Genomic DNA, 17120 nt, shown 5'->3' with positions numbered 1-17120 from the left:
ACTATCCTCCACATCCTTGTTCCTGTCAGGGCTCTCATGGCCGTACCAGGCATCAAAGAGCCCTGAAGCCCTAGCTGGCACCTAAGTGAGCTCCAGGATGACTGGATCACTGGGAGCTATAGCCAAGTCGTCCATACCTGCCAGTCGGGGGAAAGCTTCAGTTCTTTGCGAACCCATAGCCCAGTTTAACCTCAGACCAGTGAGTTCTCTTCATTGTTCACGAGGGGTACAGATTGAATCTATTAGGTACCTCATCAAATTGCCCCAAGCCTGGGGCTGGTAGTGCATCAGGAAGTACTAGCAGCAGAGCTGTCCTCTCACTTAATAGCCAAATCAGTTGAACCTGTTCCACCAGGGCAAAGAGGGTGCAGATTTTACTCCCGATACTTCTTGATACCAAAGAAAACAGGGGGACTTTATCCTATTCTAGACTTGAGGGCCTTGAACAAATTCCTCAGAAGTGAAAAGTTCAAGATGGTTTCCCTGAGCACTTTGATCCCCTTGTTGCAAAAAGGGCACTGGCTGTGCTCCCTGGAAGATGTGTACACTCACATTGAGATCTTCCTAAATCACCGTAAGTATCTGTTTTGTGGTGAGAAAGCAGCACTTCCAATATTGCCTTCTGCCATTTGGACTCACATCAGTCCCATGTGTCTTTACAAGATGCCTAGCCCTGGTGCCCCGTGCACCTTCGCCAACTGGGAGTTTTACATTTTTCCGTATCTGGATGATTGGCTGATCATGAACATCTCTCAGGCAGGGACTGACTGCTCCACGCACTCAACCATCTGGATTCTGGAGACACTAGGGTTAGTTGTCAACTACTCCAAGTCCCATCTTAGTTTGTCACTGCAATTGGACTTCATTGGAGTCCTGCTAGACAGGGCTCAAGCCAAGGCCTTCAGCCCCAGAAAAGGGCCATCAACCTGAAGACCATCGCAGCAAGGATTCAACAGAGCCAGCAGGCATCAGCTTGGCACGTGTTGAGAGTGTTGGGCCCACATGGCTGCGACAATTCATGTCACACCTTGGCACATCCACACATGTAAAAGGCCCAGTGGACCTTGACATCACAGTGGCAACAAGCTTCTCAGGCCCTCTAGGACCGCATCAGTCACTCTGTTGCCCTGTGATGCTTTGTTCTGGTGGTGGGAAATTTCAACTCTGTAAGGGGGTAGATCTTTCCAAAGTCCTCCCACCCAAATTGTTCTAAGCATGGATGCATCCACCCTAAACTGGGGGGCCCATGTAGATCAGCTCAGCACCCAGAGCCTTTGGCCCGCCCAGGAACGTCTCTATTAAATCAATTTCCTGGAGCTCTGGGCTATCAAGTACGTGCTATGGGCTTTCAAAGATCGGCTGTCCAATAAAATTGTTCTAATACAGACCAACAATCAAGTGGCAATGTGATATGGCAAAAGGCAGGGAGGTACGGAATCGTACCTCCTGTGACAGGAAGCGGTCCATTTCTGGTCATGGGCCCTTTTCCATGGGATGGTGCTCGGTGCCATGTACCTGGATGGAACAGAGAATGTGATAGTGGACATAATGAGTTGTGCCTTCAGACCCCACTACTGGTCTCTGGACCAAAGATTTGCAAATCGGATCTGCCGTCTCTGGGAAGTCTGGATGTGGATCTCTTCGCAGTGCCTTGGAACAGGAAGGTTTCTCATTTCTGCTCCCTGTACAGGATACACAGCAAACCATCTTCAGATGCCTTCACCTGTCATTGGTGAGAGGGTCTCCTGTATGGTATCCTTCAGCTCCACTGGTATCGAAGACTCTCTTGAAGCTTCTCGAGAACAGAGAGACTATGATCCTCATAACCTCTCATTGACCGAGCAGGTCTGGTTTCCTCTCTTCAGGGAGATGTCCACCCAGAAACTGATCAGACTGAGGGCTTCCCCAGATCTCAACACCTAGGATCAAGGCCATTGCACATCCCAACCTCCAGGCCCTGTCGCTCACAGCCTGGATGCTTGGAGATTGATACTGCAGTCACTCGATCTCTCAGAGGATGTCCCTTGTGTCCTAGTGGCTTCCAGAAAGCCTTCCACTAAAAATTCCTATGAACTGAAGTGGAGGAGGTTTTCTTTGTGTGGTGTGAGCAAAAGGCCCTAGATCCTTTCTCCTGCTTCACACAAAAACTGTTTGACCAGCCTCCAGTAGGTGTAGAAGTTAGTTTGAAGACTAGTGTGATTAGCATCTATCACCATGGTGTAGGTGGTATGCCCATCTCTATAGTTGTATATTTTATGCAGGGCATACTTTAGTTGAAGCCTCCCAAAAGGCCTTCCGCTGTGTCTTGGGACCTCAACATGGTGTTAGCTCAGTGGTGAAAGCTCCCTTTAAACCGTTGTGCTCCTGTGACCTGAAGTACCTGACCTGGAAGGTCATATTTTTGGTGACTGTCACTTCCGCACACAGCGTCAGTGAACTCCAGGCATTAATGACTTATTTACCTTACACTATGTTTTTTTCATGACAGGGCGGTCTTAGGTACGCTTCTATCTTAACAAGTCCATCATCCTGCCAACATTGTTTCCCAGGCCCCATTTACACCAAGGCAAACAAGCCCTGCACAGTTTGGACTGCAAAAGAGCCTTAGCCTTCTATCTGGAGTGGACAGAAGCCCATAGACAGTCCACCCAACATTTTGTTTCTTTTGATAGGATTAAGTTGGGCATTGTTGTTGCCAAGCAGATTCCTTCCAGTTCGCTAGCAGACTGCATCTCCTTCTGATATGCCCAGGCACGTCTACATTTTGGAGGTCATGTCAATGGTCACTCTGTTCGAATCATGGCAGGGTCGATGGCCCACGTGTGAGCCGTTCCCTTGGAGGACATTTGCAGAACTGCGACGTGGAGTTCTCTCCATATATTCACATCTCATTATTGTCTGGATAGGGATGGCCGACACAACATCAGGTTTGGCCAGTCTGTCCTTCGGAACTTGTTTGAGGTGTAGAACCCAACTCTGTTCCCACCTAGGGTCCGTTGTTTTTATTCGTGCTGCCCCCACCCCCCACCCGCTACCAACAACACTGGTTGTGTGCCTGTTGGCATTTATTGTGTGTTTTGTTGGACCCCTTTTATGTTGGGATTCATCCATGTGTGAGAACTGCCATCTTGCTTGTCCTCGGAGAAAGCAGAGTTGCTTACCTATTACATGTTTTCTCCAAGGACAGTAGGATGTGAATCCTCACGAAACCCGCCTGCTACCCCGCAGAGTTGGGTTTCCACTATGTGGGTTTCTCCTCCTTTATCATTTTATTCTCTTGAATTCTATATTATAAGACTGAAGGCGACCCCACATGGGCTTGTGGTATATTGCATGCATGAATGTGGTCAATGAGGTTCAGTCAAAGTTCTAGAAACTATGACCTAAGTTTTCAGTGCCTGGCTCCATCTGATGATGTCACCATGTATGAGGACGGATATCCTGCTGTTCTCAGAGAACAACTGTTAAAGGTAAGCAACTCTGCTTTACGAATGAGCTGGAAGTCTAAAGGAGCAGGGGGGCAAATTCCTGAGCCGGAATTCTTTATGCTATTAATCCTTTTTGAAAACAAGTTGCTGCCTGCCCTGCGACCCTCAGCTCATTTTCCCAGGTACCCAGGTGAAATCTCTTCTCAGGTACCGCTCGGCACTGAGTTTAGATTTTTTATGTTCCATCTTAATGAGGTTATTACCAACATACCAATGATGTCATAAGCACAGAGAGAGAGAGAGAGCGAGCTTCACAATTTATTTTTATTGCACAACCGAGAGTGTAACAAATGTTTGCTGTCAACTGGAAGTCACAGAGCAGCCATACAAAAGCCCAGGGTAAGCCATTAGCTATGTAGAGTCGTCTTAACATTATAATCCATTCCGATGAGGAGCAAAAGGCTGGAAGCGCTACCTGCTGAGCCTAAGAGCCGGTAAGAATGTTCTGGCTTTCCCGTTCATCAGAATCCCTTGACGTTAGGACTGTCACGGTTTCCATTATTCTCCGTGTGTTTTCATCTGTCTCTGCAGTGCTGGTTATCTTATCACATTGCACGAGGACTTTGTTTCTCCTCCTCCTCAAACTTTTTATTTATTTTTTTTTAACCTCCAGAGCTGTTTGATAATTACATGCAGCAGGATGCCCACGAGTTCCTAAACTACCTGCTGAACACGGTGGCCGACTTGTTGCAGGAAGAGAGGAAGCAGGAGAAGCAGAATGGCAAGCTGCAGAACGGAAGCCTGGAGAGTGAAGAGATTAAGAGACCAGACCAGACCTGGGTCCACGAAATCTTCCAGGGAACACTAACCAATGAAACCAGATGTCTTAATTGTGAAGCTGTATGTCAAGGGAGAATAGTACTTTGTTTTATTTTCCTGCATTATTGGGGATCCAGAGTTTTAATGATCTCTGGTTGGGTTTCATGATGCTTATTACAGTAGCATTAAGACACACCAAGTCGTGTTTTTGTTTGGAAATTATAGCAGCTCAAGGTAGAGAGACATTCAGGAGCCACATTAGTAGCAGGAGAGCATGGAAAAGCTGCTTTTAAGAAATGTTAAAAGTTAAACCCAAATCACTAAAGCAGTGGTTCCCAACCCTGTCCTGGGGGAGCCACCAGCCAGTTTGGGGTTTCAGGGATGACTGCAGTGAATATGCATGAAGGCAATCTTCATGCATGGCCTCCATTGTATGCAAATTTACTTCTTGCACAGTCATTGCAGATATCCTGACAATCCAACTGGCTGGGGAGTCCTCCAGGTCAGCCTTGAAACCACTGCTCTAAAGCAAATGCAAATAAGCTTGAGGCTTACAGAAGGATGAGGGACTGTGTTAACGTCTTGCCCTTCATACCTCACTCCCTTTTTATGCCTTCCATTTTCCCAAATGCTTGTCTCGTGCCATCCTCCCTGTTACACTTTACTCCTCCTTCCCTACTGTTCTGCCTTGCTTAGTCTTGCACTGTCAGCTCAGAACTTATCTAAATCTCCCGAGTTGCACCAGAGAAGGTTTTTGGAAAATAACTGTATAAATAGCCCAAAACTGGGCCTAACAACGCATTTGTGGCCGGCATTTGAGAGTATTTTGCACTTTACCAGGTCAGTGCTCGCTGTCCTCTTCTGTTATGTGCGACGTCCTTTCTGTCACTGAAATAACGACTAAAGGAAATAGGGAAGGGAGACTAAATAGGGGGAGGGAAAAACAATTCCTGGGTGATTGCGCATGCTGGCTCCTGGTGCCAGATCCCAACCCTCGTTCTGATTAAGCTGCAAGCCCAGCACGGCAGGAGGACACTGACTTCTGTGTTTGAAGAACCGGTGCCACTGCTGCTGCTGCTGCTGTGTTGCTAACCTTGGCAGACCTAGAATGGCCCGCGGTACTTTTTAAACAGTTAAGAACATAAAATTGCTATACTGAGTCAGACCAAGGGTCCATCGAGCCCAGCATCCTGTTTCCAAGTACCTGGCAGGATCCCAAACCGTAAATAAATCTCATGCTACTAATGCCGGAAACGAGCAGTGACTTTTCCCTAGCGCAGCTCGGTTAATAGCAGTTTACAAACTTGCCAGGAACTTGTCCAAACCTTTTTTCTAAACACAGTTAGACTAATTGCCTTAATCACATCCTCTAACAATGAATTGTGCATTAAGTGAAAGAGAATTATCTTGGATTTGTTTTAAATATGCTAATTGCTAACTTTATGGAGTGTCTGAAAGAGTAAATAGCACATTCACACTTACCAATTCTAGTCCTCTCATGATTTTAAAGACCTCTATCATATCTCCCCTCAGCCGTCTCTTCTCCAAGCTGAACAGACCTAACCTCTTCAGCCTTTCCTCATAGGGGAGCTGTTCCATCCCCTTTATCATTTTGGTAGCCCTTCTCTGTAGCTTCTCCATCGCAATTATATCTTTTTTGAGATGCGGCGACCAGAATTGTACACAGTATTCAAGGTGCGGTCTCACCATGGAGCGATACAGAGGCATTATGACATTTTCCGTTCTATTAACCGTTCCCTTCCTAATAATTCCTAACATTCTGTTTGCTTTTTTGACTGCTGCAGCACACTGAGCCGACGATTTTAAAGTATTATCCACTATGATGCCTAGATCTTTTACGTGGGTGGTAGCTCCTAATATGGAACCTAACATCGTGTAACTACAGCAAGGGTTATTTTTCCCTATATGCAATACCTTGCACTTGTCCACATTAAATTTCATCTGCCATTTGGATGCCCAATCTTCCAGTCTCAAAAGGTCCTCCTGTAATGTATCACAATCTGCTTGTAATTTAACAGCTCTGAATATGTGTCATTTGCAGATTTGATAACCTCAGTCGTCGTTCCCCTGTTCTAATTCATTTATAATTATATTGAAAAGCACCGGTCCAAGTACAGATCCCTGAGGCACTCCACTATTTACCTTTCTCTACTGAGAAAACAGACCATTTTAATCCTACTTTCTGTTTCCTGTCTCTTAACCAGTTTGTAATCCACAAAAGGACATCGCCTCCTATCTCATGACATTTTCATTTTCTTAGGACTCTGTCATGTGGGACTTTTGTCAAACGCCTTCTGAAAATCTAAATGCACGAAATCTACCGGCTCATCTTTATCTACATGTTTGTTAACCCTTCAAAAAACTAACATATTTGTGAGGCAAGACTTCCCTTGGGTAAATCCATGTTGGCTGTGTCCCAGTAAACCATTCTGTGATTTTGTTCTTTAGAATAGTTAACCTAAGGTGCAACGATAAAGTGGAGTATACATACAATCCCTAACTCGGATAATACTTAAAAATGTATAAAGGAATAATTATTTTGAAAACAAATTTATAAAAATGTATTTATTACAAGAATGAATCCATATGAAAATACAAAATTACAAGCACATATGGTTCAACAAACACATATACTGAACATACTCTAAAAGGATTAATTTATAAAATCACACAAATAATAATCACCCACAATATATTTCATTCATGCCACACACAAATATACTTAAAAGTCACTCAAAGTTACTACTCTTAAAAATAAAAAATAGATTTAAGTGTTTAAATTAAAAACAATAATTAAAAATTGTATTTAAGTATTGGCTGTAATAGGTGTGTTGCTTTTTTCAAGAGTTGTAACTTTGAGTGACTTTAAGTATGAATTTTAGTGTGGTATGAATGAAATGTGTTGTGGGTGATTATTTGTGTGATTTTATAAATTAAATCTTTTAGAGTATGTTTAGTATATGTGTTTGTTGAAACATGTAGGTGTGTAATTTTGTATTTTGATGTGGATTCATTCTTGCAATAAATACATTTTTGTAATTTTGTTTTCAAAATAATTATTCCTTTATGCATTTCTATGTATCTTTAGAATAGTTTTCATGATTTTTCCCAGCACTGAAGTCAGGCTCACTTGTCTATAGTTTCCCGGATCGCCCCCGGAGCCCTTTTTAAAGATTGTGGTAACTTTTGCCACCCTCCAGTCTTCAGATACATTGGTTGATTTTAATAATAAGTTACAAATGACTAGTAATAGATCTGAAATTTCATTTTTGAGTTCTTTCAGAAAACTGGGGTTTATACCATCTGTTCCGGGTGATTTGCTACTCTTCAGTTTGTCAGTCTGGCCCTACTACATCTTCCAGGTTCACTGTGATTTGGTTCAGTTCATCTGAATCACCCTTGAAAACTGTTTTAGGAACAGGCATCTCCCCGACATTGGTCAATATCGAAGAAAAGAATTAATGTAGTCTTTCTGCAATGGCCTTATCTTCCCTAAGTCCCTCTTTCACCACTCGATCATCTTAACGGTTCAACCAACTCCCCCACAAGCTTCCTGCTTTGGATATATTTTAAATATTTTTATTATGTTTTTGCTTCTATGGCCAGTTTCTTTTCAAATTCTCTCTTATCATTGTCTCACATTTAACTTGCCAATGCTTACGATTTTTCTTATTTTCTTCAGATAGATCCCTCTTCCAATTTTTGAAAGACATTCTTTTGGCTAAAACAGCCTCTTTCACCTCTTCTTTTAACCGTGCTGACAGTTGTTTGGCCTTCTTTCCACCTTTTTCAATTTGTGGAATACATCTGGACTGCGCTTCTGAGATGGCGTTTAACAGTGTCCATGCCTGTTGTACATTCTTAACCTTTGCGGCTGCATCTTTTGGGTTGGGTTTTTTTTTCCTATTTTCCTCAGTTTGTCAGTTTCCCTTTTAAATGTTTAGTGCTAGAGCTGTAGCTTTACTTATCGTCCCCTTCCAGTCTTTAAGTCAGATTTGATCGTGTTATGATCACTGTTGCCAAGTGGGCCCCACTACTGTTCTACCTCTCACACCAGATTCTGTTTTCTTTATAAATGTATGAGATTGCTGCTAAGGATACCTGAAATGACTGAAACATGGGCTGCCGAGCTGACCGTCTCCATAGATTAGCAGGATAAATGAGCCTGAGAAATGCATGATGGTTCCAACACAGAGTGTTTCCTATCGAGCTGTAGAAAATCCTAGAAGGCTTGGCTTGACCTGTGGGGGAGCTCTGACCTGCCACCACTGTGTGGGGTGCTGTCAGCCCTTGTTTTGTCTGAGAACCTGATTGTATGCATTTCACCTCTCTCTCCTCAGATTTATTGTGTATTTCTTTCTTGCCTCTCCGTTCTTCCATCTTCTCATATTCTTAGAACAGGTTTTTTTGTGGCATTTTCTTAGGTTTTGTTGTTGACCATTGCTGTGCCCAGTGAGCCTTCCAGTTTATACTGGTGAGGGCTATTCAACAACCTTCATTTAGCTCTTCTTTGTTTTCCCATATTTGGCTTTTATTTTAATGTCTGCAATTGGAGTTCACTGGGGCTTTGCTGGACACGACTCATGTGAAAGTCTGTCATTGAATTCTGGGATTTTTTTCAGTCAACATACAACACCTGGCAGTTGAGGATGTCGGGTCCTGTAGTGTTAAAGGTTCATGTCACTTCTGCATATGAGACAAGTCAAAGTGGAATCAAGCCACATGGCTTACTAAAAGTATACATGTGTGTCCTGGGACAGCTCAGGGTGGCTCTCCCATGCCAGTCTGGCCAAGGGATTGCCCTTCCCAATTCCTGCTTACGAAACTGTACTGACAACAGATGGTTTCAGTCCTGGCCTGGGGAAATGCTTAAACTCAAGGGCTTCACACCCAGGGTCCTTGGAATACCGAGGACCCTGGGGAATACCCTAGTCTCTTCTACGACTAAGGGCAGTGATGCACGTTGTAAAAACTTTCAGAGTTACCTACCCAAGAGGGTTGAATTAGCACAAGTTTGAAGCTTTTGAGCCTTAGCACCAGTCATCAGTAGTGGCAGATACCCAGGAAAGGTTCCTCCATTTTATGTAAACACGAGCAGTCCACCATTAACACTCACACCCATGTTTTTTACTTCAGCTTGCAACCCTTTTTCTACTACTGCCTTCCATATCTGTCTCGAATAGACCCACCCGTATCTGTCTCGAATAGACCCACCCGTATAGCCCTCCAAGGAACCCTACGTGCCCATTCCATCAAATCTTTCAAACTCTCCTCCACTATAAGCAGAGCTTTCTCTCTCGCCGGCCCCTCTATATGGAACTCCCTACCTCATGATATACGCCTGGAGACATATACTCCCACTTTAAAAAAAAAACTGAAAACATGGTTCTTCCAGCAAGCCTACCCCTTGTCACCCCCTATTACATAATACTCCCCTGCTTGACTAAGAATTGACTAAGAAGTGCATCGATGACTAAGAATTCATGTCTAAGAATTTGCCTTTATGCCCAATGATTTTTGTATTTTGTTCAGTGCTATTTATGTATAGCTATGTTTATAGTTCCTGTTATACCTATTTATAGATTCTATTGCACCTATTCTTCTCAGTTACATGTAAGGGCTCTGCCCAAAAGTTAATTTGTAATTGTAATTTGCATTTTCTCTGTTATATGTAAGGGCTCCGCCCAATAGTTCCTGTTTTTTGTAAACCGATGCGATGTGTGAACGGATGTCGGTATAGAAGAGACTTTAAATAAATAAATAAAATATGCCCAAAATCTATTAGTGATAGCCTCTACCATCTTCACTAAAGGGCCATTTCAGGCCTTGCCATTTTCTGCTTTGTTTCTTATAAATCCCATATTTAACCCAGTAGCAGGCCCCATTTCTAAGTCTTTACTAACACGTTGTGTAATAATCCTCCCAGCTGCCAAGGTTAGTGAGCCTGTTGTAAACCATCTGGCCTCCCCTTGCTCTTTGATGTGTGAGCTTTGACCATGCTTGCTCTGTGCAGGTTATCCCATTGCTTTCTTGCAGGGTTGATGCAATCCTACTACCGATGTTCAGGGTTGTAACTGCTGGCCTGTATTGGTTAGCCCAATTGCTTCTTGGAAGCATAATGCAGTCTGTTTTGGGCAGAACCCTGGCTTCATGCTGGATACTCTACTGATTCATTACTGTTTGGTTACCACTAGTGATCCTCTAATTCTTCTCAATATCACTTTGAAAGATATTGAACAGACCCAGCCGCAGGACCTGAGACATGTTACTAATCACCCTTTGTTCCTGGGAGTGAATTCTGTTTACCACTTCCTTCTCTTGTCTATCACTCAACCAGTTTCTAACCCTCTCCATCGCCTTGGGACCTATCACCAGGCTGCACAATTTATTAATGAGACTTTTGCAGTACAGTATTAAACACTGCTGAAATCAAAGAAAACCACATCCGGTGCATTCGCCCTTGATCTGTTTCCTTGCTTGTCCAATAGAAAAAAAAATCGGATTTGTTTGATATGATCTATTACTGATTAAAAAAACAAAGTGCTCCTTTGGATCCTGCAACTTACTGGATTATGGTTAGTTCATGATCTTTACTTTCAGTAGAATTTCTGTTAATTTCCCCACCATCGAGCTAAGATTAACCAGCCTGTAGTCTCTACCGTCTTCATTGTTACCAATTTTAGGAAGAGAGACCATCTGTTTCTCAGAACCATTCCCATCTCCAGAGATCTACTGAGTAAGACCTTCCATGGACCCCGGAGAATGTCTGAGCTCATTTAGTATCGTTCTCTTCTGTAAATGGCATCCAATTTGCCAGTCCTCCTCCAGACTCTTCAGTGACGAGCCTTCGGATGAAAGGTCTGCGTTTCCCTGTTTCAGCACACACTTTCAGTCTTAGCTACCTCTGACCTTCCTCCTCTCACTGCCAGATCTGAAAAGTCTCGGCACCGCAAATTACCCCTTTGGCTGTCTTTTCTTCAACTTGCACTTTTGCCATCCTGACTTCTTTCCTGCTCTCTTTTTGCCCTTACTTTCTCAGCCTCCTCGTTGCAGAATAATCTAGCTTTCCTTTTCCTCTTGGTTACTTTTCTGGGATACGGATTTGCTGCCCGCTGTTCCTCCTCTTCCCCTGCCTCCTCCTGCTCCATTTCCCCATGGAATCCAGGACTTGTGCGTTGCGGGACTCCTCTCCCCAGTGCCATCTCATGGCTGCTGGTGCTCAGATGCAAAGTTTGCAGGCTCCTATCCGCGTGCACACATTGCGCATTAGCTAATCTTCAAAGAGTGAATAATGGGAAGGTTCTTCTTCTTTACAGATTAAGCGCGGGTATGCACAATAAAAGTACCCACGTACTTTGCAGGTTGCCCCCATGTTCTTCTAACCTCGTGTATAGGCAGAAGAGGTGCCTTTGACATGTTGAATGGTGTGCAAGCTAGCTTGAAAATTGTTCTGCCATAATTAGCTAGTCGTCACTCACATATGCAAATGAAGCCTGGGTGATTCATCTAGTCGATGATAAGCTCTTAATGTTCATGTCCTGGTAACACGTTTCTTAGTCTCACTCATGTGCATGGAATATTAAATACCTTGCATTGTTTTAAGCGATGCTGGACCTGGGTGTGATGTAATGTTAGCATGCGTCAGTCGTTTAGAGTTAAGATTCTACGGTAGGGGTCATGGGCTTTATAGTAAATTTTCAGGAGCCAGGATGTCCATGTAGAAATGCAGGCAATGCTGATATAAGAATTTATTGAATTTCTAATAGCATAGCACTATACTGTGATGTTGTTGAGCGACAGCCAAGCTGTGAAAATAGTTTCAGCATCCAACAGATTTGCAGGACTGATTTTGGAAATATTGAGACCCAGGGAGCAAACTTGGGTAGGTCCCATTTCCTTTCCTGTTTTTTTCTCTCTCCTATCCCATCTACTTTCTCTCTCCTATCCCACCTACTTGCCCATGGTCTCTTCTCACTCAAGCCGATTCAGTAAAATGCGCAGGAGAGCCGGTGCTCTGAGGTGTGCGATTCAGTATGCAAATGAGGGCCCGTGGTAATAAGGATGCGCTAGGGACACTAGCGCATCCCTAGCGCCTCTTTATTGGCAGAAGTGGCGACTTTCAGCGGGTTTGACAGCCGACGCTTAATTTTACTGGCGTCGGTTGTCAAACTCGCTGACAGCCACGGGTTCGGAAAATGGACGCCGGCAAAATTGAGCGTCAGTTTTCCAAGCCGCGGGCTGATTTTTTTTTTTTTTTTTACGACTTTTTATTTTTTTTTTATTTTTGGGGTCTCCGACTTAATATCGCTATAATATTAAGTTGGAGGGTGTATAGAAAAGCAGTTTTTTCTGCTTTTCTGTGCACTTTCCCGGTGCGGGCCAAAATTAATGCCTGCCTTTGGCAGGCGTTAATTTCTGAAAGTAAAATGTGCGGCTTGACTGCACATTTTACTTTCTGTATCACGCGGGACTAACTAACAGGCTCATCAACATGCATTTGCATGTTGTGGGCGCTATTAGTTTTTGGGGGGTTGGACGCGCGTTTTCCTCGCGCTATTACCCCTTACTGTATAAGGGGTGGTAATAGCGCGTCGAAAACGCGCGTCCAGATGGGGGCGAATGGTGTGCTCGGTCTCGGCACACCGTACTGAATCGGCCTGACTGTTCTCCCCCCCCCCCCCCCCCCCCGCTCCCCCAACCGCTAAATCCAATGGCTACTTCTTGGCTCCTAACCCGTGCCCCTTTCTTGCTCCTACTCCACTTCCTTCCCCTAATGACCCCTTTCTGGCCCCTCTCACTCCTACTTCTTCCCTGCCTTGGCCTCTTCCAGTCTCCTGTCCCCACCTCTTCCTGGGTCCTCTCCAGCCCTCACCTCACCTCACCTTGATTGGGTGCCCCTGGCCCCCGCAAAGATCCCCAGGCAGCACTACATACTGCTCCTATTCTGACCTGAGGAAGGAGTGTATTAGCTCCCAAAAGCTAGTCAAGAAGCGGATTGAGTGAGTCCAATAAAGAGGTATCACCTTGTGTGTTCTGTTTGCTAACCTTTATTTCCATACTGTAACAATAGCAGTGAAAATCATTTCGGGGCCTGGGAGCCAATCTGGGCCGCACCTTGCATGGGTTTTGTTAGCGGCAGGAGGCGGATGGGACCCACTGTAAGGCCTGTGAATGTGGGCTGGCTCGCGAGCACTGGGGGATGCTTTTCCCCTGCTATTGCTGCTGGCAGAGGCCTTCAGGAGGCAGCCTGCCAGCCCAGCATTGAACTGTGTGTGTTTTTTAACCTCCTGGCAGGCCTGTGGGAGCCCCAGGCAGCTGCTCCCGAGTGCTCCCTTCTAATACCGCTCTTGAGTATTTGGAGGAAACCAGATTCTTTGCAGACCCGTTTATGATCCAGAAATCGCTGTTGTACCAGAGTTTTCCTGGCCCCATGAGTCCATTTCTGTAGATGAATCAGATCTGAGGTTGCATCCAGCAATTAAATAAATTGTCATTTTCCACTTGCAGCTTTCCCCAGAGGACACATTTTAACAAATTGCGTATTTAGCTGATAAATGAAAGGCAAAGCTTTTTAAACTGTTTAGTCATCTGCGTAGCAAAATGCAGTTTAGAGTATTTGAAGTAATGGGCAGAGGATTAATTGAAAGCTGCCCCATCATAGGTCACTGCAGAACAAACAGATTAAAGCACACATCATTTAACATTGGAATCACAAGAGCCCTGGGCACTGCTTCCCAGCTCACAGTCACAGGCCGGCCTCAGCATTTACGACAGGGCATCCGCCAGCATTTAAAACCACGCAAAGGGATGCCAGCTTGGTGCTGCCAAGCGTAAGTCCTGAATCTTCCACCTGAGGACTGCGCCCACGTGGGAGATTGCAGCCCACCAGTTGAGTCTGCCGATTGACGCGTTGCCTCTCTTGCATGACCATGTCTCTCTCTCTCTTTGTCTCTCAAGGTTAGTAGTAAAGATGAGGACTTCCTGGACCTTTCGGTTGATGTGGAGCAAAATACTTCAATCACACATTGCCTGAGGTATTTCAAGAGTAGCACATGACAACTGTTTCTCTTCTAGTATCCACTAAATCCCAATGATTGTGCTACCATTCCCGATGCAATTATGGCTTTCCATTTCTTTGTGGTCATGAAGTTAATGCAATTTTTTTTTTTTTTTTTTTAACACAGCAGACCGAAATGTCTGCTTTTGGTAAAATGTGTGCGTGTTGTGTGTGATTAAGGTCACCATGTTTAGTATTGATTTGACCTCCTTCATTTCTGTGATTTTCAGGCCTGTACACGCCACTAGAATCGCTTTGGCATTCTTGCAAGGCCCTCCATGCCATAAACTGATTTCTGGTGGCACCCAGTTCAGAGCATCGCTTGTGACAAAATGATCTGTAAATTTCAACTGGAATTGCTAGTTATGTTGGAGGTTGCTTTCGAGAAAACCCTTAATGATGTAGCGGTCCATATTCAGCCGCTGTGTGGCTCGGCAACTGAGCTGGATAAACAGCAGTGCGTCCATCCGGCCAACTTTAGGACCGGTCTCCGGGATGATCGGAGTTATCCAGCTAATTCAGCTCCTCCCGGTTATTTATTTAAAGATGTTTATTACCTGCCTTTCCTGAGTTATCCGGCTGAATGCTTCTGAACGTGGAAAAGGCTGGGACATAACTGCATTTGTTTCGAAACTAAAATGATGCTAGAAAACTCACAAGGCCTTTCATTATGCTCTGTTCTGAGCATCGGTGGAAGGATGCTCAGAACAGAGCATAATGAAAGGCCCTATAAGGAGTTTATAGGGCCGGTGTTCATGATTACCAGAGAATATAATCTCATGATAGCTTCTGCCTCCTCTCAGAATGTATTAAAATACCTAGCAGCCAGAGCTGACTTTTAAATATCGTAAAGCCAAATCGTTCTCGCCTGTCAACCACTGATTGAGCCACATCTTGAATGCAGACCCTTGACACGGAAAGCTCCGATCCTTTGCAAATCATGCATTGCGCTTCTGCGGTGATCGTGACCTGTGGCTTCAAAAGGGCATCCTGCTGTTTGTGCACTATGCAGTGTGTTTAAAGCGCATGGGATCATGAATGCTCACCCAGCATTAATTAAATGTTAGCTAGTATTTTTACACTTTGGTAAGCCGAGGTTCTCTAGTAATCCTGAGAGCAGCCATGAAATGAGGCACAAACATCCATACGTACTGGCACCTGATTGACTCATGCAGCGTCTGTAGTATCATTTATGCATCGTAGTCAACAAGGACTAAGTGTAGTCTGTGTGAGTGAGATCATTTGGGGCCTTTTTGATAATTCAACATTTCCCGGAAGTGCGGTTCATAGGATTTCAGTGACTTGAGTAAAATTGGAATTTAATCAGAGGTGGCTACTAATGTTTGCTGGACACACTTGTGAACTATTGCAAAGTAAAGGCCTGGCAGAGAGTGCGAGTCTTGACTAGGCCGTAAAGGTCTGAGGGGTGTGGCTCGCACGATGTGTTCCCTTCTGCAGGAGAAGCACCTTTATATTCAGCATTAATTATTATAAATCTGATGTTCATCCCCTATACCAAATGGTTTTCATATAACAGAGGCAGCATTGTTTACTGTGGAGCTCTGTTATCAGTGCACACAGTAGGGGAGAGCCTGACCGAGAACATAAGTCTGATCTCCGTGCACCAAGTATTGGGTAAACTTTCCTTTCTCCACTAACAAGTTAATACCGTTTCATCTTGTTTCCACAGGGGATTTAGCAGTACGGAGACTCTATGCAGTGAATATAAGTATTACTGTGAGCAGTGCCGTAGCAAACAGGAAGCCCAGAAAAGGTGAGCTCGGAGCAGCGCTGAGGGAGCTTTGCAAGTGCTCGGTAATATTGCAGTGAGCGAGCAGGAAGTTACCCGCAAAGTGTTAGTCAAGGTATTCAGTGGGACGTATCCGGGTAGGACTGGCGCAGAATATACTTTCATAGTCAGGACGGTTAAGTTTAGCTGCATAGCACTTAGTATCGGCCCAAACCCAATGCCCCTATCCCCATTCATACATCGACCTCACAGCCTTTAGCCTTATCTAATGGGCTCATTTGCATTCGTTTTTAGGAGGAAGTTCATTAGTAAGGGTTGTAATGTAATCACGTCCCCAGCGGAGTCGTGTGGCAGGGCATTAACCGCCTCGTACTGTACTAGGGTTTAGTCTCAACCAAAAGCCATGCAGGAGTTGTCCTCCACCTCTAGCTCAGATCCCACCCTTGGGTCTTAGCCAAATAAAGTTTTGAATGCTGTCCTGCTTTGGAATTAGGATGGTCCTGTCCCGTTTGTTATTAGGCTTGCTCGTGCTCCTCGGGCACAGTAGCATCCTATGTGCTTAGTCCAGAGATCTGTATCCCTGCAGGTTAAGGAGACGTGACCTGAGCACATTTACCTTTGTCTAGCGTGAAAGGCGTTTCTCCTGACCCTGTCATTGCTGGTGCACGTTTTTAACTTTTCTGTCACTTCTTCACAGCTGTCCCCTGCTTGCTTGACCTTCAGTTGCTGGTTTTGAGTTCCATGCCCATTTTCGCACCCCACTGTTTCCCCCCAGACGTCCCATTTCCTGCTTCCACCACCTCTTCCAGGAAGAAACGTTTTGTGATGTTGCTCCTGAGCCTTATACTGCTGTGCATTAGTTACACCTTTTGAGGTATCTGTCATCTGTCCCACGTCTCTCCTGTCCTGTAGGGTACAGATATTTAGGTCCTTAAGTCTCAAATTCATAGGGCTCTTGGTGCAGACTCTGTATCGTTTTTGGTGGCTTTTCTCTGGACCACCTTTACGCTATCTGTATCCGCTTGGAGGTGCAACCTCGAGAAAT

At 44.6% G+C, this 17120-nt stretch overlaps 1 protein-coding gene across 2 annotated transcripts in view; it reads left to right on the top strand.

The window, feature by feature from the left end:
- LOC115094534 (ubiquitin carboxyl-terminal hydrolase 12-like) overlaps positions 1-17120 on the top strand; it is an 86700-nt gene that overhangs the window by 53668 nt on the left and 15912 nt on the right. For both annotated transcript variants that reach the window (XM_029607685.1, XM_029607684.1), the window contains 3 exons: positions 4102-4328; positions 14226-14302; positions 16016-16099. In XM_029607685.1, coding sequence (XP_029463545.1) covers positions 4102-4328; positions 14226-14302; positions 16016-16099 — 388 coding nt within the window. The remainder of the gene's footprint in view (positions 1-4101; positions 4329-14225; positions 14303-16015; positions 16100-17120) is intronic.

Source organism: Rhinatrema bivittatum, chromosome 6 (assembly GCF_901001135.1).
Source record: "Rhinatrema bivittatum chromosome 6, aRhiBiv1.1, whole genome shotgun sequence".
NCBI classification, from domain to species: Eukaryota; Metazoa; Chordata; class Amphibia; order Gymnophiona; family Rhinatrematidae; genus Rhinatrema; species Rhinatrema bivittatum.
This window is presented reverse-complemented; position numbering and strand designations above follow the sequence as displayed.